At 43.8% G+C, this 21,858-nt stretch overlaps 2 protein-coding genes across 3 annotated transcripts in view; one reads left to right on the top strand and one right to left on the bottom strand.

Moving 5' to 3' along the window:
- Positions 1–90: 90 nt before the first annotated feature.
- On the bottom strand, positions 91–20,741 carry LOC110525843 (golgin subfamily A member 3). 2 transcript variants are annotated; one of them, XM_021606297.3, is made up of 24 exons: positions 20,449–20,741; positions 19,315–19,640; positions 18,149–18,442; positions 16,951–17,063; positions 15,856–16,613; positions 15,458–15,566; positions 14,987–15,293; positions 14,615–14,817; positions 14,348–14,485; positions 14,002–14,163; positions 13,426–13,794; positions 13,229–13,306; positions 12,860–13,123; positions 12,604–12,698; positions 10,722–10,938; positions 10,399–10,542; positions 9,949–10,146; positions 9,678–9,794; positions 9,360–9,499; positions 8,990–9,122; positions 8,661–8,783; positions 6,286–6,450; positions 2,541–2,689; positions 91–2,341 (listed from the first exon to the last, which is right to left on the bottom strand). In XM_021606297.3, exons 2-24 carry the CDS (start codon positions 19,487–19,489, stop codon positions 2,143–2,145), a joined length of 4,650 nt encoding a protein of 1,549 aa, XP_021461972.3. In that variant the 5' UTR covers positions 19,490–19,640; positions 20,449–20,741; the 3' UTR covers positions 91–2,142. The 2 variants fall into 2 exon arrangements, with proteins under 2 accessions (XP_021461972.3, XP_021461973.3); XM_021606298.3 differs by having other exon boundaries at positions 18,275–18,442; positions 20,449–20,728.
- The window catches only part of LOC110525844 (uncharacterized), a 34,428-nt gene continuing 30,720 nt past the window's right edge, over positions 18,151–21,858 (top strand). The window contains exon 1 of the mRNA XM_090237770.1: positions 18,151–18,460. The gene's annotated coding sequence lies outside the window, so the exon portion shown is untranslated. The remainder of the gene's footprint in view (positions 18,461–21,858) is intronic.

Genomic DNA, 21,858 nt, shown 5'->3' with positions numbered 1-21,858 from the left:
GAAATACAATTGTATTTTTAACATTTTATATATTGGAATGAATCTGTTTAGCAGTTCTATGCAAATCTTTGCAAATTAAAAGATTGAACACCAAATACAGCAAGGTTTATTTAGAGAACTAGTATCCCAGCTCCATGTACCAACAGATGTTATGTATTCAAATATACAGATAACAGTAAAAGGTAGCTTAGAATATAGTCAATGTTATCAGTTATTAATTACCAGTCAACTGAACATAGCTTTCCCTTCAACTATAGGATGTCCCTTTGAAAATACCCATGTTATTACAGTGTGGTTAAAAATATTCTATTTACTTTGACTGGTATGATACAGGTTGTCTGGAATTGAGTATACTGGCATATAAAACATCAGTCACATCACAACTGCATGTGCTGTAGGTTATGGTGCCCATTGCTGTGTCTTCATTTGGACTTTAAACAATTGTCAGTTTAAAAAAAAGAAATACTTTGATTTACAGGTTGCATATCATTAAAAAAAAATTCATTCTCAAATGTTTTTTTTTGCTCATCACACTATTACATAATGATCAAGTCATTCAATTATAGGAATAAGTAGAGAAAAAAGTATATTCTTATATTAATCTCTGCAAAGAATAATCCGTTTCCCTTGACAGAAAACCAACCTCAAAGGAATTAAACAAGCAATTAAGGGGTGGACTTTTTCTGTAACTATGAAACCATAGTAACAACAAAAATGAATACATCTCACTCAAAGCAGTAGTAACATTTTGCGTAAAAGTTATCTTACACCTTCCCCTCAGTCAGTTACAGGAAGCCCTCATTAATTGTGCAACATCGGTTGAGACTACCCAAGTATTTAACAATAAACAATTCAGTTTGGATTTGCAAACACACACTTTCAATAGGAATAATGATAATTTCATTCATAACATTTAGTCCTTCAAAAAATATTCCTTATTAAGGCTTTGCAAAACACATTACTACAGTCCAAATCAGACAACAAACAACTTAATTAATACACAGTTAAGGATTCCACACAGTTGCACAGCCCACAGTGATATGTCCATAGAAAGCTTTATAAAACTTTTTTTTTTAAAGAACACTGCTTTTTCAACAAGAAGCAATTAAAAAAACAAATAGATTGATGTTAATGACATTAAAATGTGAGGCGTACTAAAAGGAGAATGATGGGGATTCATCAATCAGTCCAAAAGCCATAGGGGCATTTGACCAGATGACTCTCTACATCCCAAATCAACCCCTAGCCTACACCCTATACACTTGTGTAGACCTGAGAGGCTTGAATGTGTGTAGGATGGTTACTGTTTCACAGTAACCATCCAGGCTGCATCACAACCGGCCGCAATTGGGAGTCCCATAGGGCTCGCACAATTGGCTCAGTGTCATCCGGGTTTGGACGGTGTAGGCTGTCATTGTAAATAAGAAGTTGTTCTTAACTGACTTGCCTAGTTAAATAAAGGTTCAATAATTTAAAAAAAAGCATTCATCCAATCATTTCAGATCTTTAGGAGTGTCTAAGTGGGGAGATAAGGGATTGATTTGGAATTCATGTTTACGAACCGGCTCTCATTCACAGGCACAGGAAAACAGTTCAGAGGGGTCTGTAGTATGTGTTACTAACAATATAGCTTATAACAACAATGGCAGACACTTTATGCAGGCTTTAAACTGTCTCACTTATCTAACTAGAGCATGAGAAAGTACCAGTATGCGCAAACAAACCTCTACCATAATTAAACTGGGGTAAGGGTCAGTAGCCATGGCAAATTTGGATTGTTTGAGAGACAGAAGAGAATAGGCCTTACATGGGGTCTATGACTTCAAAGCAGAAGACCGGAGGAATCCCCTAACAGAGGAGTTGTGAATGTTATTTAAGATTCAATCTTGTAATTCCTGAATTTTAAATAAATAAATATGACAGCCATAACAGAAATATAGACAGGGAAAGCCCAAATAAAGAGTAAAGCTATGGTATAAGTACAAATTACTTTACCCAAGCATTGTCTGTGCTAATGGGATAATAATGCCAAATGTTGGCAGCAATTGATAAGAAATAGGGGGGGAATGGTTAGGTAGGGAGGTAAAAAATAAGTGGCCTTGTGGATAAAACTCCACTCTGTCTGCCTGAGAAGGTGCTGCATTACAATGGCTGTGTCTCCTCCGCTCCTCCTCCTCTGTTACTGTCCACATGGTTTAGATGGGTGGATGTTGCGGAGTCATTGTCCAGCGGCACCCCCAGTCGAGCAAGTTCTTCCTCTGCGTTAGTCCATGACGTCATGGACTCGTGCACGGTGACTGTGTGCTCCTCCATCTGCTTCTGAAGGCTGTCCATCTCATGCCTGCAGGAAAGACACAATCACTTTAGTGTACTGGCATCAGATTCCTATTACATCATTTTAATACACCATCCACATGTGAGACAATTACATTTTTGAGAGTAAAGGATTTCATTCTGGCTATTGTGAGGTACAATAGCATATTTTCCCCGCAGGTTTTCCACTCCCAGAAGGTAAGGAAGACATGGTGGTATTTTCTTACTTGAGCTGGCGCAGACAGTTGTGCAGGTTATTGAGGGGCTCCTTGCTGACGGAGGCAGAGGGCTTGAGCAGCTCATCCAGCAGGGAGGCAGGCACAGGGCAGTCTGGGATCTTCACCGGGGTCACTGGATTCGATGGCTCCATCCTCTGCTGCTCAATCAGGAAAGGAACACATCAGCACATAAAGGAAGACTGCATTCTGTGTGATATATGCTCTCAAGTGTGTTTATTAGGAAAAAACAACTTTTTATTCCCCTTCATCAAACCAGAACAAAACACAGTGCATTCGGGAAGTATTCAGACCCCTTGACTTTCTCCATATTTTGTTACGTTACAGCCTTATTCTAAAATGTATTAACTAGTCGTCCCCCCCCATATAGACACAATAGCCCATAATGACTAAGCAATAACAGGTTTAGACATTTTTGCAAATGTGTGTGTATATATAGATATATATATATATATACACACACACATTTGCAAAAATGTCTAAACCTGTTTTTGCTTAGTCATTATGGGCTATTGTGTCTATATGGGGGGGGGGGGGGGGGGGGACTAGTTAATACACTTTAGAATAAGGCTGTAACGTAACAATATATATGCAGTGCCTTGCGAAAGTATTCGGCCCCCTTGAACTTTGCGACCTTTTGCCACATTTCAGGCTTCAAACATAAAGATATAAAACTGTATTTTTTTTGTGAAGAATCAACAACAAGTGGGACACAATCATGAAGTGGAACGACATTTATTGGATATTTCAAACTTTTTTAACAAATCAAAAACTGAAAAATTGGGCGTGCAAAATTATTCAGCCCCTTTACTTTCAGTGCAGCAAACTCTCTCCAGAAGTTCAGTGAGGATCTCTGAATGATCCAATGTTGACCTAAATGACTAATGATGATAAATACAATCCACCTGTGTGTAATCAAGTCTCTGTATAAATGCACCTGGACTGTGATAGTCTCAGAGGTCTGTTGAAAGCGCAGAGAGCATCATGAAGAACAAGGAACACACCAGGCAGGTCCGAGATACTGTTGTGAAGAAGTTTAAAGCCGGATTTGGATACAAAAAGATTTCCAAAGCTTTAAACATCCCAAGGAGCACTGTGCAAGCGATAATATTGAAATGGAAGGAGTATCAGACCACTGCAAATCTACCAAGACCTGGCCGTCCCTCTAAACTTTCAGCTCATACAAGGAGAAGACAGATCAGAGATGCAGCCAAGAGGCCCATGATCACTCTGGATGAACTGCAGAGATCTAGAGCTGAGGTGGGAGACTCTGTCCATAGGACAACAATCAGTCGTATATTGCACAAATCTGTCCTTTATGGAAGAGTGGCAAGAAGAAAGCCATTTCTTAAAGATATCCATAAAAAGTGTCGTTCAAAGTTTGCCACAAGCCAACTGGGAGACACACCAAACATGTGGAAGAAGGTGCTCTGGTCAGATGAAACCAAAATTGAACTTTTTGGCAACAATGCAAAACGTTATGTTTGGCGTAAAAGCAACACAGCTCATCACCATGAACACACCATCCCCACTGTGAAACATGGTGGTGGCAGCATCATGGTTTGGGCCTGCTTTTCTTCAGCAGGGACAGGGAAGATGGTTAAAATTGATAGGAAGATGGATGGAGCCAAATACAGGACCATTCTGGAAGAAAACCTGATGGAGTCTGCAAAAGACCTGAGACTGGGACGAAGATTTGTCTTCCAACAAGACAATGATCCAAAACATAAAGCAAAATCTACAATGGAATGGTTCAAAAATAAACATATCCAGGTGTTAGAATGGCCAAGTCAAAGTCCAGACCTGAATCCAATCGAGAATCTGTGGAAAGAACTGAAAACTGCTGTTCACAAATGTTCTCCATCCAACCTCACTGAGCTCGAGCTGTTTTGCAAGGAGGAATGGGAAAAAATGTCAGTCTCTCGATGTGCAAAACTGATAGAGACATACCCCAAGCGACTTACAGCTGTAATCGCAGCAAAAGGTGGCGCTACAAAGTATTAACTTAAGGGGGCTGAATAATTTTGCACGCCCAATTTTTCAGTTTTTGATTTGTTAAAAAAGTTTGAAATATCCAATAAATGTTGTTCCACTTCATGATTGTGTCCCACTTGTTGTTGATTCTTCACAAAAAATACAGTTTTATATCTTTATGTTTGAAGCCTGAAATGTGGCAAAAGGTCGCAAAGTTCAAGGGGGCCGAATACTTTCGCAAGGCACTGCATATATAAATATATATAAAATATAAAATATATATATATATATATATAAAATATATATATATATATATAAAATATATATATATATAATATATATAAATAAATAAATGAAATATCACATTTACATAAGTATTCAGACCCTTTACTTAGTACTTTGTTGAAGCACCTTTGGCAGCGATTACAGCCTCGAGTCTTCTTGGGTATGACACTACAAGCTTGGCACACCGGTATTTGGGAGTTTTTCCCATTCTTCTCTGCAGATCCTCTCAAGCTCTGTCAGGTTGGATGCGGAGTGTCTCTGCACTATTTTCTGGTCTCTCCAGAGATGTTCGATCGGGTTCAAGTCCGAGCTCTGGCTGGGCCACTCAAGGACATTCAGAGACTTGTCCTGAAGCCACTCCTGCGTTGTCTTGGCTGTGTGCTTAGGGTCGTTGTCCTGTTGGAAGGTGAACCTTCGCTCCAGTCTGAGGTCCTGAGCACTCTGGATCAAGGATCTCTTTGTACTTTGCACTGTTCATCTTTCAATCGATCCTGACTAGTCTCCCAGTCCCTCAGACTGAAAAACATCACCCCACCATGATGCTGCCACCACCATGCTTCACTGTAGGGATGGTGCCAGGTTTCCTCCAGACGTGACGCTTGGCATTCAGGCCAAATATTTAAATCTGATTTGTGGGGTGCTGCAAAGATGGTTGTCCATCTCGAAGGTTCTCCCATCTCCACAGAGGAACTCTGGAGCTTTGTCAGAGGGACCATTGGGTTCTTGGACCAAGGCCCCCCCCCCCCCCCCCGATTGCTCAGATTGGCCAGATCTAGGAAGAGCCTAGGTGGTTCCAAACTTTTTCCATTTAAGAATGATGGAGGCCACTGATTTCTTGGGGAACTTCAATGCTGCAGACATTTCTTGGTACCCTTCCCCAGATCTGTGCAGATCTGTGCACAATCCTGTCTCGGTGCTCTATGGACAATTCCTTCGACCTCATAGCTCGTTTTTTCCTCTGATATGCGCACTGTCAACTGTGGGACCTTATAGACAGGTGTGCCTTTCCAAATCATGTCCAATCAACTGAATTTACCATAGATGGACTTCCAGTTGTAGAAACATCTTAAGGATGATCAATGGAAACAGGATGCACCTGAGTTCAATTTTGAGTCTCATAGCAATGGGTCTGAATACTTACGTAAATAAGCTATTTTCAGTGTTTTTTTTTTTTTTTACATTTGCTAAAATAAAAATAAAAACCTGTTCGTTTGTCAAGGGGTCTGCATACTTCCGAATGCACTGTATACCATGTTACACTTGGATATCCACCGCCTTCTCAAAACCATTGGATGAGCTGTATATTCTACCAAACACACCAATATGAAATACCATCCCTACTGATACAAACATGTGAATAAAAAAGTGCACCTCAGTCTCAGCCAGGTAGATCTCAATTTGACACAACACCAATATTAAAAAGCCATAACATCTGACAAAATTTAAAAAATTTCCTCTTCTTCCTCAGGTAGCTTACCTTCCGGAGGCGGTTCTGTTTGAGGTCCAGTTTGAGCTGCTGGTTCTGCAGCAGGACAGTCTTCATGCTGTTCCTCAGCTCCCCCACCTTGGCCTGCAGCATGAACTTATCTTTCCTGGTGCTGCTGAGCTCCTCCTGCACAGACTCTAGCTCCACCTTAATCCCCTAGAATGCAGAGCAAGGCTAAATCAGTCACAAAATGGCAACACAATGGACAATGATAGAGTGATGCATCTGTGGTTTAGAGTCTGGATGATAGCACTGTGCAGTGGAACTAGCCAGCTACAATTGAAGTCTGAAGTTTACAAACACCTTAACCAAATACATTTAAACTCAGTTTACCATTCCTTTAATCCTAGTAAAAACTTCCCTGTCTTAGGTCAGTTAGGATCACCACTTTATTTTAAGAATGTGAAACGTCAGAATAATAGTAGAGATAATTATTTATTTCAGCTTTTATTTATTTCATCACATTCCCAGTGGGTCAGAAGTTTACATACATTCAATTAGAATTTGGTAGCATTGCCTTTAAATTGTTTAACTTGGGTCAAACGTTTTGGGTAGCCTTCCACAAGCTTCCAACAATAAGTTGGGTGAATTTTGGCCCATTCCTCCTGACAGAACTGGTGTAACTGAGTCAGGTTTGTAGGCCACCTTGCTCGCACCTTCTTTTTCAGTTCTGCCCACAAATTTTCTATGGGATTGAGGTCAGGGCTTTGTGATGGCCACTCCAATACCTTGACTTTGTTGTGCCACAACTTTAGAAGTATGCTTGGGGTCATTGTCCATTTAGAAGACCCATTTGCGACCAAGCTTTAACTTCCTGACTGATGTCTTGAGATGTTGCTTCAATATATCCACATAATTGTCCGTCATGATGCCATCTATTCTGTGAAGTGCACCAGTCCCTCCTGCAGCAAAGGACCCTCACTTCCCGGTTGGGATGGTGTTCTTTGGCTTGCAAGCCTCCCCCTTTTTCCTCCAAACATAACGATGGCCATTATGGCCAAACAGTTATATTTTTGTTTCATCAGACCAGAGGACATTTCTCCAAAAAGTCTGATCTTTGTCCCCATGTGCAAACCATAGTCTGGCTTTTTTTATGGTGGTTTTGGAGCAGTGGCTTCTTGCTTGCTGAGCGGCCTTTCAGGTTATAGGACTTTATTTTTACTGTTGACATATATACTTTTGTACTTGTTTCCTCCAGCATCTTCGCAAGATCCTTTGCTGTTGTTCTGGGATTGATTAGCACTTTTCGCACATAAGTACGTTCATCAGACAGAACGCTTCTCCTTCCTGAGCGGTATGACGGCTGCGTGGTCCCATGATGTTTATACTTGCGTACTATTGTTTGTACAGATGAACATAGTACCTTCAGGCGTTTGGAAATTGCTCCCAAGGATGAACCAGACTTGTGGAGGTCGACAATACTTTTTCTGAGGTCTTGGCTGATTTCTTTAGATTTTTTCCATGATGTCAAGCAAAGAGGCACTGTGTTTGAAGGTAGGCCTTGAAATACATCCACTGGTACACTTCCAATGGACTCAAATGATGTCAATTAGCCTATCAGAAGCTTCTAAAGCCATGACATCATTTTCTGTAATTTTCCAATCTGTTTAAAGGCACAGTCAACTTAGTGTATGTAGATTTCTGACCCACTGGAATTGTGATACAGTGAATTATACGTGAAATAATCTGTCTGTAAACAATTGTTGGAAAAATTACTTGCGTCATGCACAAAGTAGATGTCCTAACCGACTTACCAAAACTATAGTTTGTTAACAAGACATTTGTGGAGTGGTTGAAAAACTAGTTTTAATGACTCCAACCTAAGTGTATGTAAATTTCCGACTTCAACTGTATGTCCTCACTACCCTGTTGGGTGTGCGTGTATGTTCCCATCTAGCCGGTTACTCAACCCTGCACCTTAAGAGGCTGCTGACCTATGTACATAGACATGGAGTCACTGGTCACTTTAAATGGAACACTAGTCACTTTAATGTTTACATACTGCTTTACGCCTTTCATATGTATATACTGTATTTTAGTCAATGCCAAGGAGACATTGCTCATCCTAATATTGATATATTTACATTTTTTCTCCCCAATTTTGTGATATTCAATTGGTATATCTTTAGTGACGCCTCTAGCACTGTGATGCAGTGCATTAGACCACTGTGCCACTCGGCAGCACTGCACCACTCGGGAGCTTAATTCCATTCTTTTACTTTTAGATTTGTGTGTATTGTTGTGAATTGTTAGATACTACTGCACTGTTGGATCTAGGAACACAAGCATTTCTCTACACCTGCAATAACATCTGCTAAATATGTGTATGAGACCAATACAATTTGATTTGATCTGTGTGTGTGTACCTGTAGAGCTGTCTGCAGGCTGTCCAGCTCCCTCTGGCTGCACTGCTCCACCATCTCCAGCTGCTGTCTCTGGGCCTCGATTTCCCTCTGCCTCTGCTCCACCTCCCACTTCAAATCCTCCACCTGGGGGAGAGAACACAGTCAAGAGTCATTGACCGATGTCACTTTCAACAAACTACTTCCCCATTCAGTCCTGGGTTGTGTTCGGTAGGGCACACCATAGCAAAACAAAAGTGTGTTCTTATTGGAAAAGTTCTGAATTGTTTCTCCCTACTGAACATGACCATGGTTGTGCCTTTTGTATAGCGTGGTGTGGCATAGCTAGTTACCTCCTGGTTGGTGAGAGGCTGCTTGCTGAACTGCTCATCCAGCTGTTTCTGGAGGATCTGGAGTTGGGAGTGGGCCTCTGACACCTCCTCCTGAAACCTGGAGACCTCCTGAGAGTGTTTCTCATCCTGAGCCCTATGGAGGGGAAGGAAATGATATTAGGGTAAGACAATGTTAAAATAAAGGGGAGACATTAGATCAAAAGAAAAAGATTATGTTGAGTTGGATGGGGTTATTCCCTAAAATACAAGGACAGAGCATTCCCTAACGATTCCATCAACTCATAGGGTAATCAAAATCTTCTCTATCTGTTAAACACAGCATCATTGCAGGTCTTATTCACTAAACTATAAAGTGCACATTTAGACTCACTGTAGTTTGTGTGCCTCGCTGTGCAGGGCTTTGACCAGCTCCTCCTTGGCCTGCAGGTCCTTCTTGATCTCACACAGCTCCAGCATGGCTGCCCGGTAGTGCCGCCTGTTGTGGGCAGCCTCCGCCTTGGCTGCTGCCACCTAGTGCACAACACACACTTACAGTCTGTTTCCAGTCCATTACAGTATGTTACAATGTGTTAATGACAACACAAGACTATGTTGTGGCTGGGCCAATTTGTCTCCTTCAGGGGGGGTTGTATGTGTATATAATGTGTTAATGACAACAGATTATGACTGTTGGGTTGGGAGTCTTTACCTGCTCTTTCAGGTCCTTGACTTTGGTCTTTTCCTTCTCCAAGGCGACCTGTAGTGTCTGGACCAGCTGTTTCATCTGCTGGTCTTCCTCCTCTTTGCGTTTTAGTACGGCTTGCACCTGTGGATAAGGGCAAGGAAGAGAATAGAAAAAACAATCTCTTCTGTTAGCTTTTTAATGAAAAAGGGCAACCATTAATGGTGTTATCGTATGGGTTTAGTCATGTAATTGATCATTGATAGTAGTAACTGAATGTAACATTGAAGTCTTTTACCTGGAGGTTGAGCTGGACCAGGTCTGCCTCTCTCTTGGCTAGGGCGGTCTCCAGAATATTGGAATGCTCCCGCAGTGCATTGTGGGACTGCCCTAGTCCTGTCAACTTCCCTTTCTCATGTTCCAGCTCCAAGGATAGCTTCTTGTTGGTGTCTTCCAGCCTCCTAATCCGCCTTTTGAAGCATCGTGCCTCCTGCAGCTGTGGATGACAAAGATATACGATTTTACAATCAAACCTTTGAGAAGCACTTATACCATTGGCTGCGAGTCATTTTCAAAGGGGTTGGGATAGCATAGCAAAACACACATGGGCAAAAAGTAATCGCTACGAGAAAATATTTTACCTAAAAAAATACATTACAACTTTTAAACGTCCTGCATTGCAGGAAAGTTCTCCTGCAAAATGGTGATCAAATTAAGATCCTGCATTGTAGGTAAGACAACCACTCACCTCATCCTCAAGCTCCATTACTTTCTCCTGGTACTCCTCCAGCTCAGTGCTGGTGAGGGAAATGACCTCCTGAAGCTCTTTCTCCAGCATGGCCTTGCTGTGGCTCACAGCCTGGAGCTCACTCTGCAGGACCTCAATTTTATCCTGGAACAAGTATAGGTTTAGGCTATAGAAATATCACCACAGCTAAAGATGTGCTGAAATCTTATGTTATGAGTATTGCCACATGATGTGACCGGAAACAAACTCTGGACCCTAGTTCCTAGTTAAGTCATTTGATCAAGAAAAACACTGGGCCCTTATCAGGGTAGTTCTATATGTACCTGCAGGGCCTGGTTGTTGCCTCCATCTGAGACCTGGGCCTTGACTTTGACCAGCTCTGCCTCTGTGGTCTCCTTGTCTGCCAGGGCTTCCTGGAGCCTGCGACTCAGGATGCCCACTGCGTTCTCATAGGCCTTGTGCTTGGCCTTCATCTCCTTCTGCGCGCTGGTCAAATCAGTCCCCAGCCGCTTCATTCTCACCTTCTGCTCTGAGATGGCCCTGAGAGAGGAAAACAAGACAATTAGACACATCAACAGTAATGCACATCTAAGCAAACTGACTAAAAGAGATTGAGAGATAAACTTATTTCCGTTCATATAAACTCAGCAAAAAAAGAAACGTCCCTTACTCCTGTCTTCCAAAGATAATTCGTAAAAATCCAAATAACCTCACAGATCCTCATTGTAAAGGGTTTAAACACTGTTTCCCACATTTGTTCAATGAACCATAAACAATTAATGAACATGCACCTGTGGAACGGTCGTTAAGACACTAACAGCTTACAGACGGTAGGCACAGTTCTGAAAACGTAGGACACTAAAGAGGCCTTTCTACTGACTCTGAAAAACACCAAAAGAAAGATGCCCATGGTCCCTGCTCATCTGTGTGAACGTTCTTTAGGCATGCTGCAAGGAGGCATGAGGACTGCAGATGTGGCTAGGGCAATAAATTGCAATGTCCGTACTGAGACTCCTAAGACAACGCTACAGGGAGACAGGAAGGACAGCTGATCGTCCTCGCAGTGGCAGACCACGTGTAACAACACCTGCACAGGATCAGTATATCCGAACATCACACCTGTGGGACAGGTACATGATGGCAACAACAACTGCCGAGTTACACCAGGAACGCACAATACCTCCATCAGTGCTCAGACTGTCCGTAATAGGCTGAGAGAGGCTGGACTGAGGGCTTGTAGGCCTATTGTAAGGCAGGTCCTCACCAGACATCACCGGCAACAACGTCTCCTATGGGCACAAACCCACCGTTGCTGGACCAGACAGTACTGGAAAAAAGTGCTCTTCACTGACGAGTTGCGTTTTTGTCTCACCAGGGGTGATGGTCGGATTCGCGTTTATCATTGAAGGAATGAGTGTTACACCGAGGCCTGTACTCTGGAGCGGAATCGATTTGGAGGTGGAGGGTCCGTCATGGTCTGGGGCGGTGTGCTACAGCATCATCGGACTGAGTTTGTCGTCATTGCAGGAAATCTCAATGCAGTGTGACAGCCTCCTTCCTCATGTGGTACCCTTCCTGCAGGCTAATCCTGACATGACCCTCCAGCATGACAATGCCACCAGCCATACTGCTCGTTCTGTGCGTGATTTCCTGCAAGACAGGAATGTCAGTGTTCTGCCATTGCCAGCGAAGTGCCCGGATCTCAATCCCATTGAGCACGTCTGGGACCTGTTGGATTGGAGGGTGAGGGCTCGGGCCATTCCCCTCAGAAATGTCCGGCAACTTACAGGTGCCTTGGTGGAAGAGTGGGGTAACATTTCACAGCAAGAACTGGCAGATATGGTGCAGTCCATGAGGAGGACATGCACTGCAGTACTTAGTATCTGGTGTGGCCACCAGCTGCATTGACTGTTTTTTTTTTACTTTTGATTTTGACCCCTCATTTGTTCAGGGACACATTATTCAATTTATGTTAGTCACATGTCTGTGGCACTTGTTCAGTTTATGTCTCAGTTGTTGAATCTTGTTATGTTCATTCAAATATTTATACAAAATAAACGCAGTTGACAGTGAGAGGACGTTTCTTTTTTAGCCGAGTTTACTTATACCATTTATAGAGATTCATAATGAATCTTGTTGGGCCATTACTATGGTAACCAGGCTAGTTCCAGAAGTCAGTCTGCCTTTAGAAATGTTTTGACTCACTTCTTGGCTTCCGACTGCATCTGCTCCACCTGTTTCTTCAGGCCCTCATTCTCCTCTGTCACTGCTGCTAGCTGACTCTGGTCAAACTGCAGGGACTGTGGAGGGACATCAAACGCACACTGATTATTATCAAATGCCTATCAAAGATAGCCGGATAAGGCAATATGTAATGCAAGTACTGTCATGGAAGTAATGCAAAGAAAACCCTTAGTAAATCCTAGAAAAAACCTAAAGCTGCTAGGGAGGCATTGTGTACCTGGATCTGTGTCTCCAGCTGATCCCTCTCGGTCTGCACGGACTGCAGGTGGTTCTCCAGGCTGTTCATCTGCTGCGAGACCCGGACCACCTCCTTCTGCAGCCGGCTCTGCTCCAGCTCAGCCTTCTGCTTCTGCCCCTGGGCCTCCAGCAGCTCCTGCTTCAGCCCCCTCACCTCCGACACCAGACGCTTCTTAGTCGACTTCAGCTCGCTGATCAGCTGCTCCTTGGAGCCGGCGTCCCGCCGATAGGCCTCCACCATCACCTGATGGGTGGGGAACAGGAAGAGGTGTGAAGAGATGAATTATGTGTGTGAATGTGTGTGTGTGTGTGTCAACAATCCTCCCAAAGCCAAAAAAGTGACAAGCACCTTTTGCTGCATGAACTGCTCTTTCAATTTCTGAGCTTGTTTCTTCAGGGTGCCATTTTCCTGCTGCAGAGTTTCAATCTAAAAACAAAGAGGAGAAGGGGTTTACATTCTACGTAAGCTCAAACATGGTTGCTCAACAGCCATAGTAGGGTAGTGTGTGATGGGACCCATTGGCTCGACGGCGGTTTGTTTCTCACCTGTGAGGCTTTGACCTGGACCTCCTGCCTGAGCTGATCCAGGAGGTACGAGGACACCAGCACCTCCTCCCCCAGCCTCTCGGCCCCCTCGTCCAGCTGACTTTTGTCAGCCCTGGCAGCCTGGAGGGCCACCTCCAGCACAATCTTCTCATTCTGTAGATACTGGATGTTCTCGTCTTTGGTGTTGGTCTCTGTCTGCAGCTCTGCCAGAGTGGCCTCTAGCTCTAGGTAGCGGGCCTCTAGCTGGTTGATGGACTGCTCTTTGGTGTGTAGGCTCTCCTGAGTGGCTGTCAGCTGTCTCATCAGCTCTAGGTGGTCTTTCTGGAGGGCCTCCAGCTGCAGGTCCTTCTGCGATAGGGTCAACTTCATCTGTGGGGGACGCAGAGAGGGGTGACATTAGGCAACTGTTGCTGCAAAATAGCAAACCAGTGAGCGGACATTCAGTTTTTGGACCTTGTTATTGGACCACACCTTTCATTGATATTAGACCACTGCCCCAGACTATCAAATACCACTCATTTGAACAATACAAAGGTTCTCATAAGTGTTTTCATAAACCCACAATTAGTTCTTTACCTGCTCTAGTTCCCTCTCCAGAGAGCTGGCTGTGTTGGCCAGTTTGTGTAAGTGCTCTCGCTCCTCCTCAAACTCGTCTAGCTTGTGCTGGAGGTCGTCCTCCACCATGTTCTTGGCATCCTGGATCTGCTGGTAGGCAGCCTCCTGGGTCATCATGTCAGTCTACGGCCAAAGGAAGGACAGAGGTCAGATCACACGCTGCTTAATAACCTCAAATCTAATTCCTCATATTTTATTTTGCCAGTAAATCTTATATTATTTTTCAGTAAAATGTTTAATAATCACATAACACAATCTAACTATCACCAATCACATATCATATTTCCTCATTTTCAAGGGGACAGACCTCAATACTCTGCAGCTGTACGGCGATGCGCTCCTTCTCTTTGATGGAGCGATGCTGGGTTTCTGTCAGCTGGTGGGACAGAGTCACATTCTCCAGCTTTAGGTGCTCCATGACACCAATCTGGGTCATCTGCAAAGCCTGGGGGGGAAAACATGTCAACTCAGTCAAGCAGCATATCAACTCCGTACCACATCAATTTCATAACACGTCAACTCTGCAACACATCAATTCAGTAGAAGGAGGAGCCCTTGTCACAGATAGCCTTACCTGCATGTTGGACACTTCACCCTGGAGCCGTACTCGAGCCTCCTGTGCCTGCGCTAGCTGCTGCTGGTACCATTGCCGGACCTGCTGCAGTGAGTCAATCTCGGCCTGGGAGGTCTTCAGCCGGCTCTGCAGGGTGCTGCGCTCTAGTTGGACCTGCTGGAGCTGAGTCTGGAGTCCACCCATCTGCTGACGCAACTCTTGGACTGCAGAAGGACAACACCAAAACAAATCATTCACAAAGCATTTTGTTTTTAGCACAGTAATAAGTGAGGCATCGAATTTCATTAGTATTATTGTGTGGCGCATGTTGTGAGGAGATGATAGTTTTAAAAGCATGATGCCAAATCTGGGCTCTCCATCCATCCAATTTACCAGCGTTGTCCCTGGAGGTCACGTTCTGCTGCATCTCCTCCACTTTCCCCATGAGCCTCTGGTACTGCTCCTCGGCCACCTGCAGGTCATTGCCCAGTGAGGAAAGGCCGGCGTTCTTGCGCTCTAGGTTGCCCTGCAGCTCCACCATGGCCCTCTCCAGCTGGGAGCAGCTCTGGCGCAGGGTGGAGACCTCCTTGTTGAGGGAGCTCTGTTTCTCCTGGCTGGCCTGGGCCTGCTCCACCTGGTCCCACAGCTGGGCGTTGACTGTAGCCAGCTGGGCCTGGAGCTCAGTCTTCTCTTTCAGAGCCTGGAGAGGAGAGGGAGGAATTGTAGGGTGCTAACCTAGCTATTCTAGTGACGGTAAGTCTGAACATGTAAGGAGTGTTAATTACCTCAGGATCAACTATGTTTAAAGTGTTAGCCATTGAAGACAGTGAAGTCCTTACTACCTTGTCTGTATGTTAATTATACCTGGTTGGCCTCAGAAGACAGAGACTCTAGCTGACCCTCCAGTCTCATCTTCTCCTTCAGAACCTGGAGCATTTCATCATGTCCCATCACAGAGCTCTCTAATGACACACTGCAGGAAACAAGCAATTAAACAATATAAGCATACATCTTGCAAGTGCAATTGACTGGGGCATTCTAGAACAATCCATGGTAAATTATGATTGGAAAAATAAGCAAACATAAACCAGTGTACATGCGGATTCGATATATAACAGCAATGATCTAAAGTAGACTAGTGTTCCTGCTTATTTGCTATCTGCAACCGCAATGTGCTTATGTTATTCACTAGTACTACACCAGTCATTTTGTGTTGCTATGTGTCATTACAGAAGTGCTGTGCTTATGATGGTGTGGCCTACCTGCTGGAGAAGCTGTCCCTGCGGCTGCGTGGTTCTCCGGTGCCCTCTCTGTCCTGCTCCAACTCCAGCAGGTGCTGCTCATCACTGGCAGCCTGCAGAACCTCTTGCAGTGAGGGGAAGTTTCCCATAGCCTCTGGGGCAATCTCCCTACCCTCCACTGTGTAGTTCCCGCCCCTCTGCCTGCCCACTGCTGCGGCCAGCATGCCGTAGGTCCCAGTGCCCCTGGTGGAGGTGGACACGCTGCTGTAGGTCGAGCTGTCGCTGTCGTTCCCGTCTCCACCGGGCCTTGACCCCATCCCTGACTCGCTGCTGGCGTCCACCTCCGAGATGTCCTGAAAAGACATTGACGACCTCAGCGGGGCCTCCGAAGAGGTCGTCTCCATGGAGCTGACCTCTGACCTCATGCTGCTCTCTGACAGGGTGGACACAGAGCTCAAGTTGGACCCCAAGGAGCCCATGGAGGACTCTGCAGAAGTTCTGACCCCACCTCCACCACTACTGCCCCCTGCTAGCTCGGGAGTCTTGTAGTCGGCCAGGGAGTGGATCTTGCTGGGGCGGGCTGACCGTGACTTCCTCTCCTTGGCTGGGGGGATGCCCAGGCTGCCCAGCTTTGGGCCCCGGGGGACGCTGGTCCGCAGGAAGGAGTACTCTGTGGTCATGGAGGTGGTGTTGGCCCGGGGGAGAGCCTCTGGGTGCATCATGAGGTCTGGGTCCAGAGTGCTGAATCCAGTGCGGCTCTTTAAGGTAGAGCGGTGGGACTGGATGAGGAGAGAGGGTAGCATGAGCAGAGGATGTAGTCTACTTCAGACCAATGTTTCCCCTAGCTTGTTGTCCCCTAGCTTGTTTTCTTGTATGGGCACAAAGAAGCAACATTCAGGGCTGCAAACATCAGACCCTTCAACTGAAACTAACAGAGGATCATTTTTATACTATACTGTAGGTAGTGGATAGCAACAAAACTAGGCAAGAAGGCCTGCTATGCCAAAATAATGCCAGGGGAAACACTTCTGCTTCAATTCAACTCTGTAAAGCTTGCAACTGACAGCTTTATCCGGATTAATGACTGACGCGGTTCACACACACACACTCACTCACCGTCTCCTTGTGCCTCTGCACCCTGTACTGTTTGAGCTGCTCCTCCAGGCGTCGCCGAGCATCATGGCGAATCTTCTCCTCATTCTCCATCTCCAGTGATTGCTCTTTGACAGCTACAGGAAGAGCAAGTTTAACACAAGAAATAGAAGGGCCTAACTGCACCACCATACAACACAGAATATGCTAACAATAACTTCGAAATTGTCATACAAGCATACAATACATTTTAGAAGGAAACCACAACTATGTGTGCTACAACTACTTTGTCGCTCAGTTTAGAGCCCTTTTTATGTAAGAAATGAGAGTGCTTGTATGACACGGTTTTCCATCCACCATGGTTAGTTACCCCCACCATGGTTAGTTACCCCCATGTGAAACTGCACGTAATCCAGTACTTACAGCCAAATGAGTAAGACTCAAATCAATCCCATATATTAGCCAGTCGCTTAGTTATTACAGTAACGTTAATAAAAATGTGACACACAAAGTAGTTTAGTATCCAAATGTATTCTGTTTTTAGCTTTTTTGGTTAGTTAGTTAGTTAGCAGACAGTTGGTGATATGCCTGATTGATGATGCTCTGACTGCAATTGGCCAGGTGTGCTGAAGACCAACCAACAGGTGTCAAATCAGTGCAACTTAGAAGTTAGCATGAGGACTTCCTGATTGCAGCATCACTTAGAGCAGAGTGCACCATGAACGGAACGAAACCAAGAATGTGATACTCTAAACGAGTTTATGTATGTGACACTCTAAACATTCTATGTGGGAGTGGTTAGCCTAGTGGCTCACAGTAAACAAAAAGCTCTTCAGGCAAAATGAGACATATTCTGTAATATAACTAATAAACTTCAAATACTTTGCATATCATGGTACCTGTAAGCCTCGGCCGTCATCCAAAAACAACATACACCACATGTAAAGGAGTAGTTTAAATACAGCCACTACCCAGAGAAGCACCAAGACCCAAATCAAGCAATTAAATGACCACTGGCATTGCACAAAGTAAGCAGGCTCAAACCACCAAACAGAGAGTCTCTCGATCTAACTCTTTAATGGGAGTGTAGTAAGTACAGGCAAGGGAATTACATTTGGATATGGAGGTAGGCCTAAGTCAACAAGTCAGCCTCTGAAGCAACATCCCAGAGCAAAAGGGGGGTGGGGGCACTCACTGCAAGAACAGGTTACAGTATGCTTACACAATTCAGTCTCCTGCATAGGCATACTCAGTCTGAGTGACTGCAATGCGTCGCCCTTGTGAACAGGGCCCTCAGCACTAGTTCCCTCAGACTTCTCTAGCATGGGTGGTGGGAAAGCGGCCACACCTTGGGATGGCTCTTTGGAATGGGGGCTGACGGTGGGGCTGGTTCCCTGAGCAGCAGGGGGCGATGGAGGAGGCAGGGGGCCATTTGGATGACCGTCCCCTCCAGCGCCTGGCCCCGGGCCCCGTGCCACTCGTTCTCCATTAGGCACCACGTCTGCTTTGAAAGATCCTGCAACAAGGGAGTGGGGTGAGTTGGGGGTTGACAGTGGAGTGTGTCAGTATAGTAGGTCATTTACAGCATCCATCCATCCAGTTTGTATTTCACCACACAATGAGAGAAGATTGTGACATACTTTCAATTTAAAAAAGGAAAGGACTTGGAGGTAAGGCTTCTTTGCATGACAAAGTCTATTGTGGCTTTCACAGGAAACCAGTCAAACAAGCTTTGTTGTCAAGCCAGACTAGTGCTTTAGGAACTGAAAGTGGCAGTTTGATATTATTCATTTTACATGTGTCAAGATAGCCAAACTATTTTTATTGAAGGTGAGATGTGTAGGAATAACGACAGCATGCAAATATGACTGCGAAGTGACAGTCGATTGTAGATGAGTTATAAGGCTCAGATCTCTGTCCAGACAGTACTGCAATTCCCCATGCAAGTACAAAGAGAGATGTAGCAGGGAGGGGCAGATGGCCTGAGGCGGCAAAGTAATGGCAGGTCGCACACAAGCATGTCACGCATAGTTGGGAAAACATACTGGTAGAAGACAGTGGAATTGCCTCCATATAAGGAACTCCTATTATAGCAGATTCCCTTCAACAACAACATTTTCACAATTATGTCCTGTGAAAATAATACAAGCATTCAGTTATGCTTTCCTATTAACTTTTGAAATGAATTGTTCTCCTACAATTAACTGGTTGAGGAAGAACACACTCCATTGTTTGAGGATGAGAGTGGATGGAATCATTAAATCAGTCAGAATTAGGTCAGAGTCAGGTTGCCTAGAATGCCTAAATATATATAGAAAAAAATAAAGCTAATCAAATCCTATCATTTGAGGGGCAGGCTAGGGTATTAACCAATTAACTAACACTTACCATTAACAACATCCCTCGATGTTGTCGGCTTCTCCTGCCCTCCTTTCTTCAGTAGCTGAGCATCCTTCTCCACAGGATCAGCACCATCCTCTTTGGACTGCGGTGTCAGGTCTAGTTGATGGTTTTCTCCATTGGCTGTCTCCATCTCAGCAACGGCTGCTTTGTGGTTTGCCATTTACATACAGAATCAAATGATGTTGCACTGGAGCCCATGGAAGAGAGTAGCTATAATCCTTTCAAAACATTTTCTTCCCGTTTTGTCCAGTTGAAAAGGTTGAATACAATTCATGCGTCCAAGGAAGGACAACCCAAAACAATGCTCTCCCCTGAAAATGTAAGGTTTAGTTAGTTAATATTTAAGTAGTATGAGCATCATAACGTATTTAGTCTGATCAAAGAAAGAGTAATCTAAATGCAAATTAGCCGTCATCTGAAAGGTTTTGCCACGGTGATGGCGTAGTGTGGATGTAGCGAAAATAAAAAAAAGTGGGTGTGGTCTGCAATAATAACATCGCAAATGTATTGATAAAGTACATTATTTGCAAAAGATTGGGTCAAATGTTCTGACCAACTGGAAGAATGTGGTTGGGAGGAACAACTCCAGCTAAAGCTGTCTAGCTAACTAACGTTAAGTGGATTGAGTTACTAAATATAGCTAACTTCATTGCCTAGCTAACGTTAGGCCTTTGAATATTGTAAGTAACAAATGTGTCTGTTATTAAGATGGCTTGGGCTTTACAAACGACATGCATTTCACTACACCCGCAATAACATCTGCTAAACGTGTATGCGACCAATACATTTGATTGGATTCAGTAACAAGCAAGGTAGCTAGTTGGCTTTACCAACCTGTCAAGCAAAGACAGCCTACGTTTGCAAGTTAGCTAGTTAACACATCAGTCCCATAACGTTACTTTAGTTATACAAATATTTGCATTAACTGTGCGTTGTGATCTTGCGAGGTTTATGGGGCTAGAATTATTCTAGTATGTCCCGATTTTCACACCGGCACAAGTTGTGTAATTTATATATCAACGCACAACGTGAAATTGTGAAAAGGTTTAATAAATAGCCATATACATAAAAATTGACATGACAATGGTTGAAATGCACGGAAAATGTTTACAAGCCAACCTTTTTCAGACGACTTTTCGTTCTGCTTCTACGTGGCTAAATGGATGCCATTTAGGATACTTGACATCGGGATACTTAACATCGTTTTGTGAATTGATGTCTAGTAAACACTTCTTAAATAATTCTCTCTTTGAGAATTATATATTAATTATTGTTATTTTTCTCTACCGAATAATGTATACACTATAAGCCTATGCTTGGAAATGAGCTAGATTTAAAGGTAAAAATGCCAAACCAGTTGCTGGCCGAACAGTAATAATGAACGGACACCAATGACGTTTTGTCTCGCGCGGGGCGTTGTGGGTGTTAGAGCCCGCCCCTTTGTAATGAATAGAAAAAACATTTACTCCCTCTGGCGGTCGTGGAGTAAAACTGCGGTCTTTTTAGTAGACATTTTTTTCTAGTTTTGTCAAAACTGTAACAAAATTTTGTTGTGAAAAACGTTTATTTAATTCTGTATCCGCATAAAATATAAAGGTTACAGTGTGTATTACCATGCGGATGTTTTACTGTCATTATGATGTCTCTCTATGTAAAATAGGGTGTGATTAGATAATGCCTTGTCATTAATGATGAGGATTGTTTCTACCTATTCAGCACAGATTTAAGGTTTCATGAATATCAATGATTACACAGCTAGTGACAAATACACATAGCCTATTATTATATCAATTTGCAAAAATATCTCTCCAATGACATGAATAGAAGTCTATTTAAGTGTAGTTAGGAATACAGTCTACAACACATTTTCAGTGTTGAATAGGTACTGATTACTGAATTTGATTACTGACTGTCTAATGATCTCAGATAGGAGATAAATGTGGCAATTGAGAAGTAACAGTCAGAGAGGGGCTTGAACCAGCAACCCTTCAGTGTAGTACAAGCACATTTTCACCTGTGCCATAAAGGTCCAGACCTCCTGGCAGAGGTAGCAATACTCTGAATAGTGAGGCTACATAAGGATTTCTCTGGCCTGCACATGTAGTCAACAAGAAATGTGCCGAATCTTGTTTCACCACAAGACTGTCCCATATACTCGCTGACATGCTTATGAGTGAGCATGCTCATGGAACAGTGGTGTCCCGTCATTCAGGGCGAGCTCCACCGGTTTAGCTCGAGAAAATATATGTTTTTTTTGTTGATGCCTGTTTTGCATGTTATTTTTGCATTAATACGTGTGTCACATATCTGATCGCAAACAATGTACATTTAAAAAAAATAATCATTAAGTTAATAAAGCCACATACAAACATGGTCTGGCATGCATCTACATTTTTGTTGTTGTTGAGTTTTTCCCCACCAAGATTGACATGCTAAAATCGCCACTGTCAAGGAATGATTATTTAACATTGACAGGGCAGACAACAGACGCTATTTCCTCCTGATTTGCCCTTAATGCTGTTAAAGTCA

The sequence above is a fragment of the Oncorhynchus mykiss genome, chromosome 6 (assembly GCF_057628025.1).
Source record: "Oncorhynchus mykiss isolate SJ-2025 chromosome 6, ASM5762802v1, whole genome shotgun sequence".
NCBI classification, from domain to species: Eukaryota; Metazoa; Chordata; class Actinopteri; order Salmoniformes; family Salmonidae; genus Oncorhynchus; species Oncorhynchus mykiss.
Note: the sequence above shows the minus strand (reverse complement) of the source record. Positions and strands in the feature narration are given on the sequence as shown.

Excerpts from the sequence above, each read along its gene's own strand:
- LOC110525843 (XM_021606297.3), bottom strand. The coding sequence starts at position 19,489 with ATGGCAAACCACAAAGCAGCCGTTGCTGAGATGGAGACAGCCAATGGA. Across the intron at positions 17,064-18,148 it reads TATGCAGGAGACTGAATTGT|CTGTCAAAGAGCAATCACTG; the intron begins GTAAGCATACTG and ends CTCTTCCTGTAG. Across the intron at positions 14,164-14,347 it reads TACAGCTGCAGAGTATTGAG|ACTGACATGATGACCCAGGA; the intron begins GTCTGTCCCCTT and ends CTTTGGCCGTAG.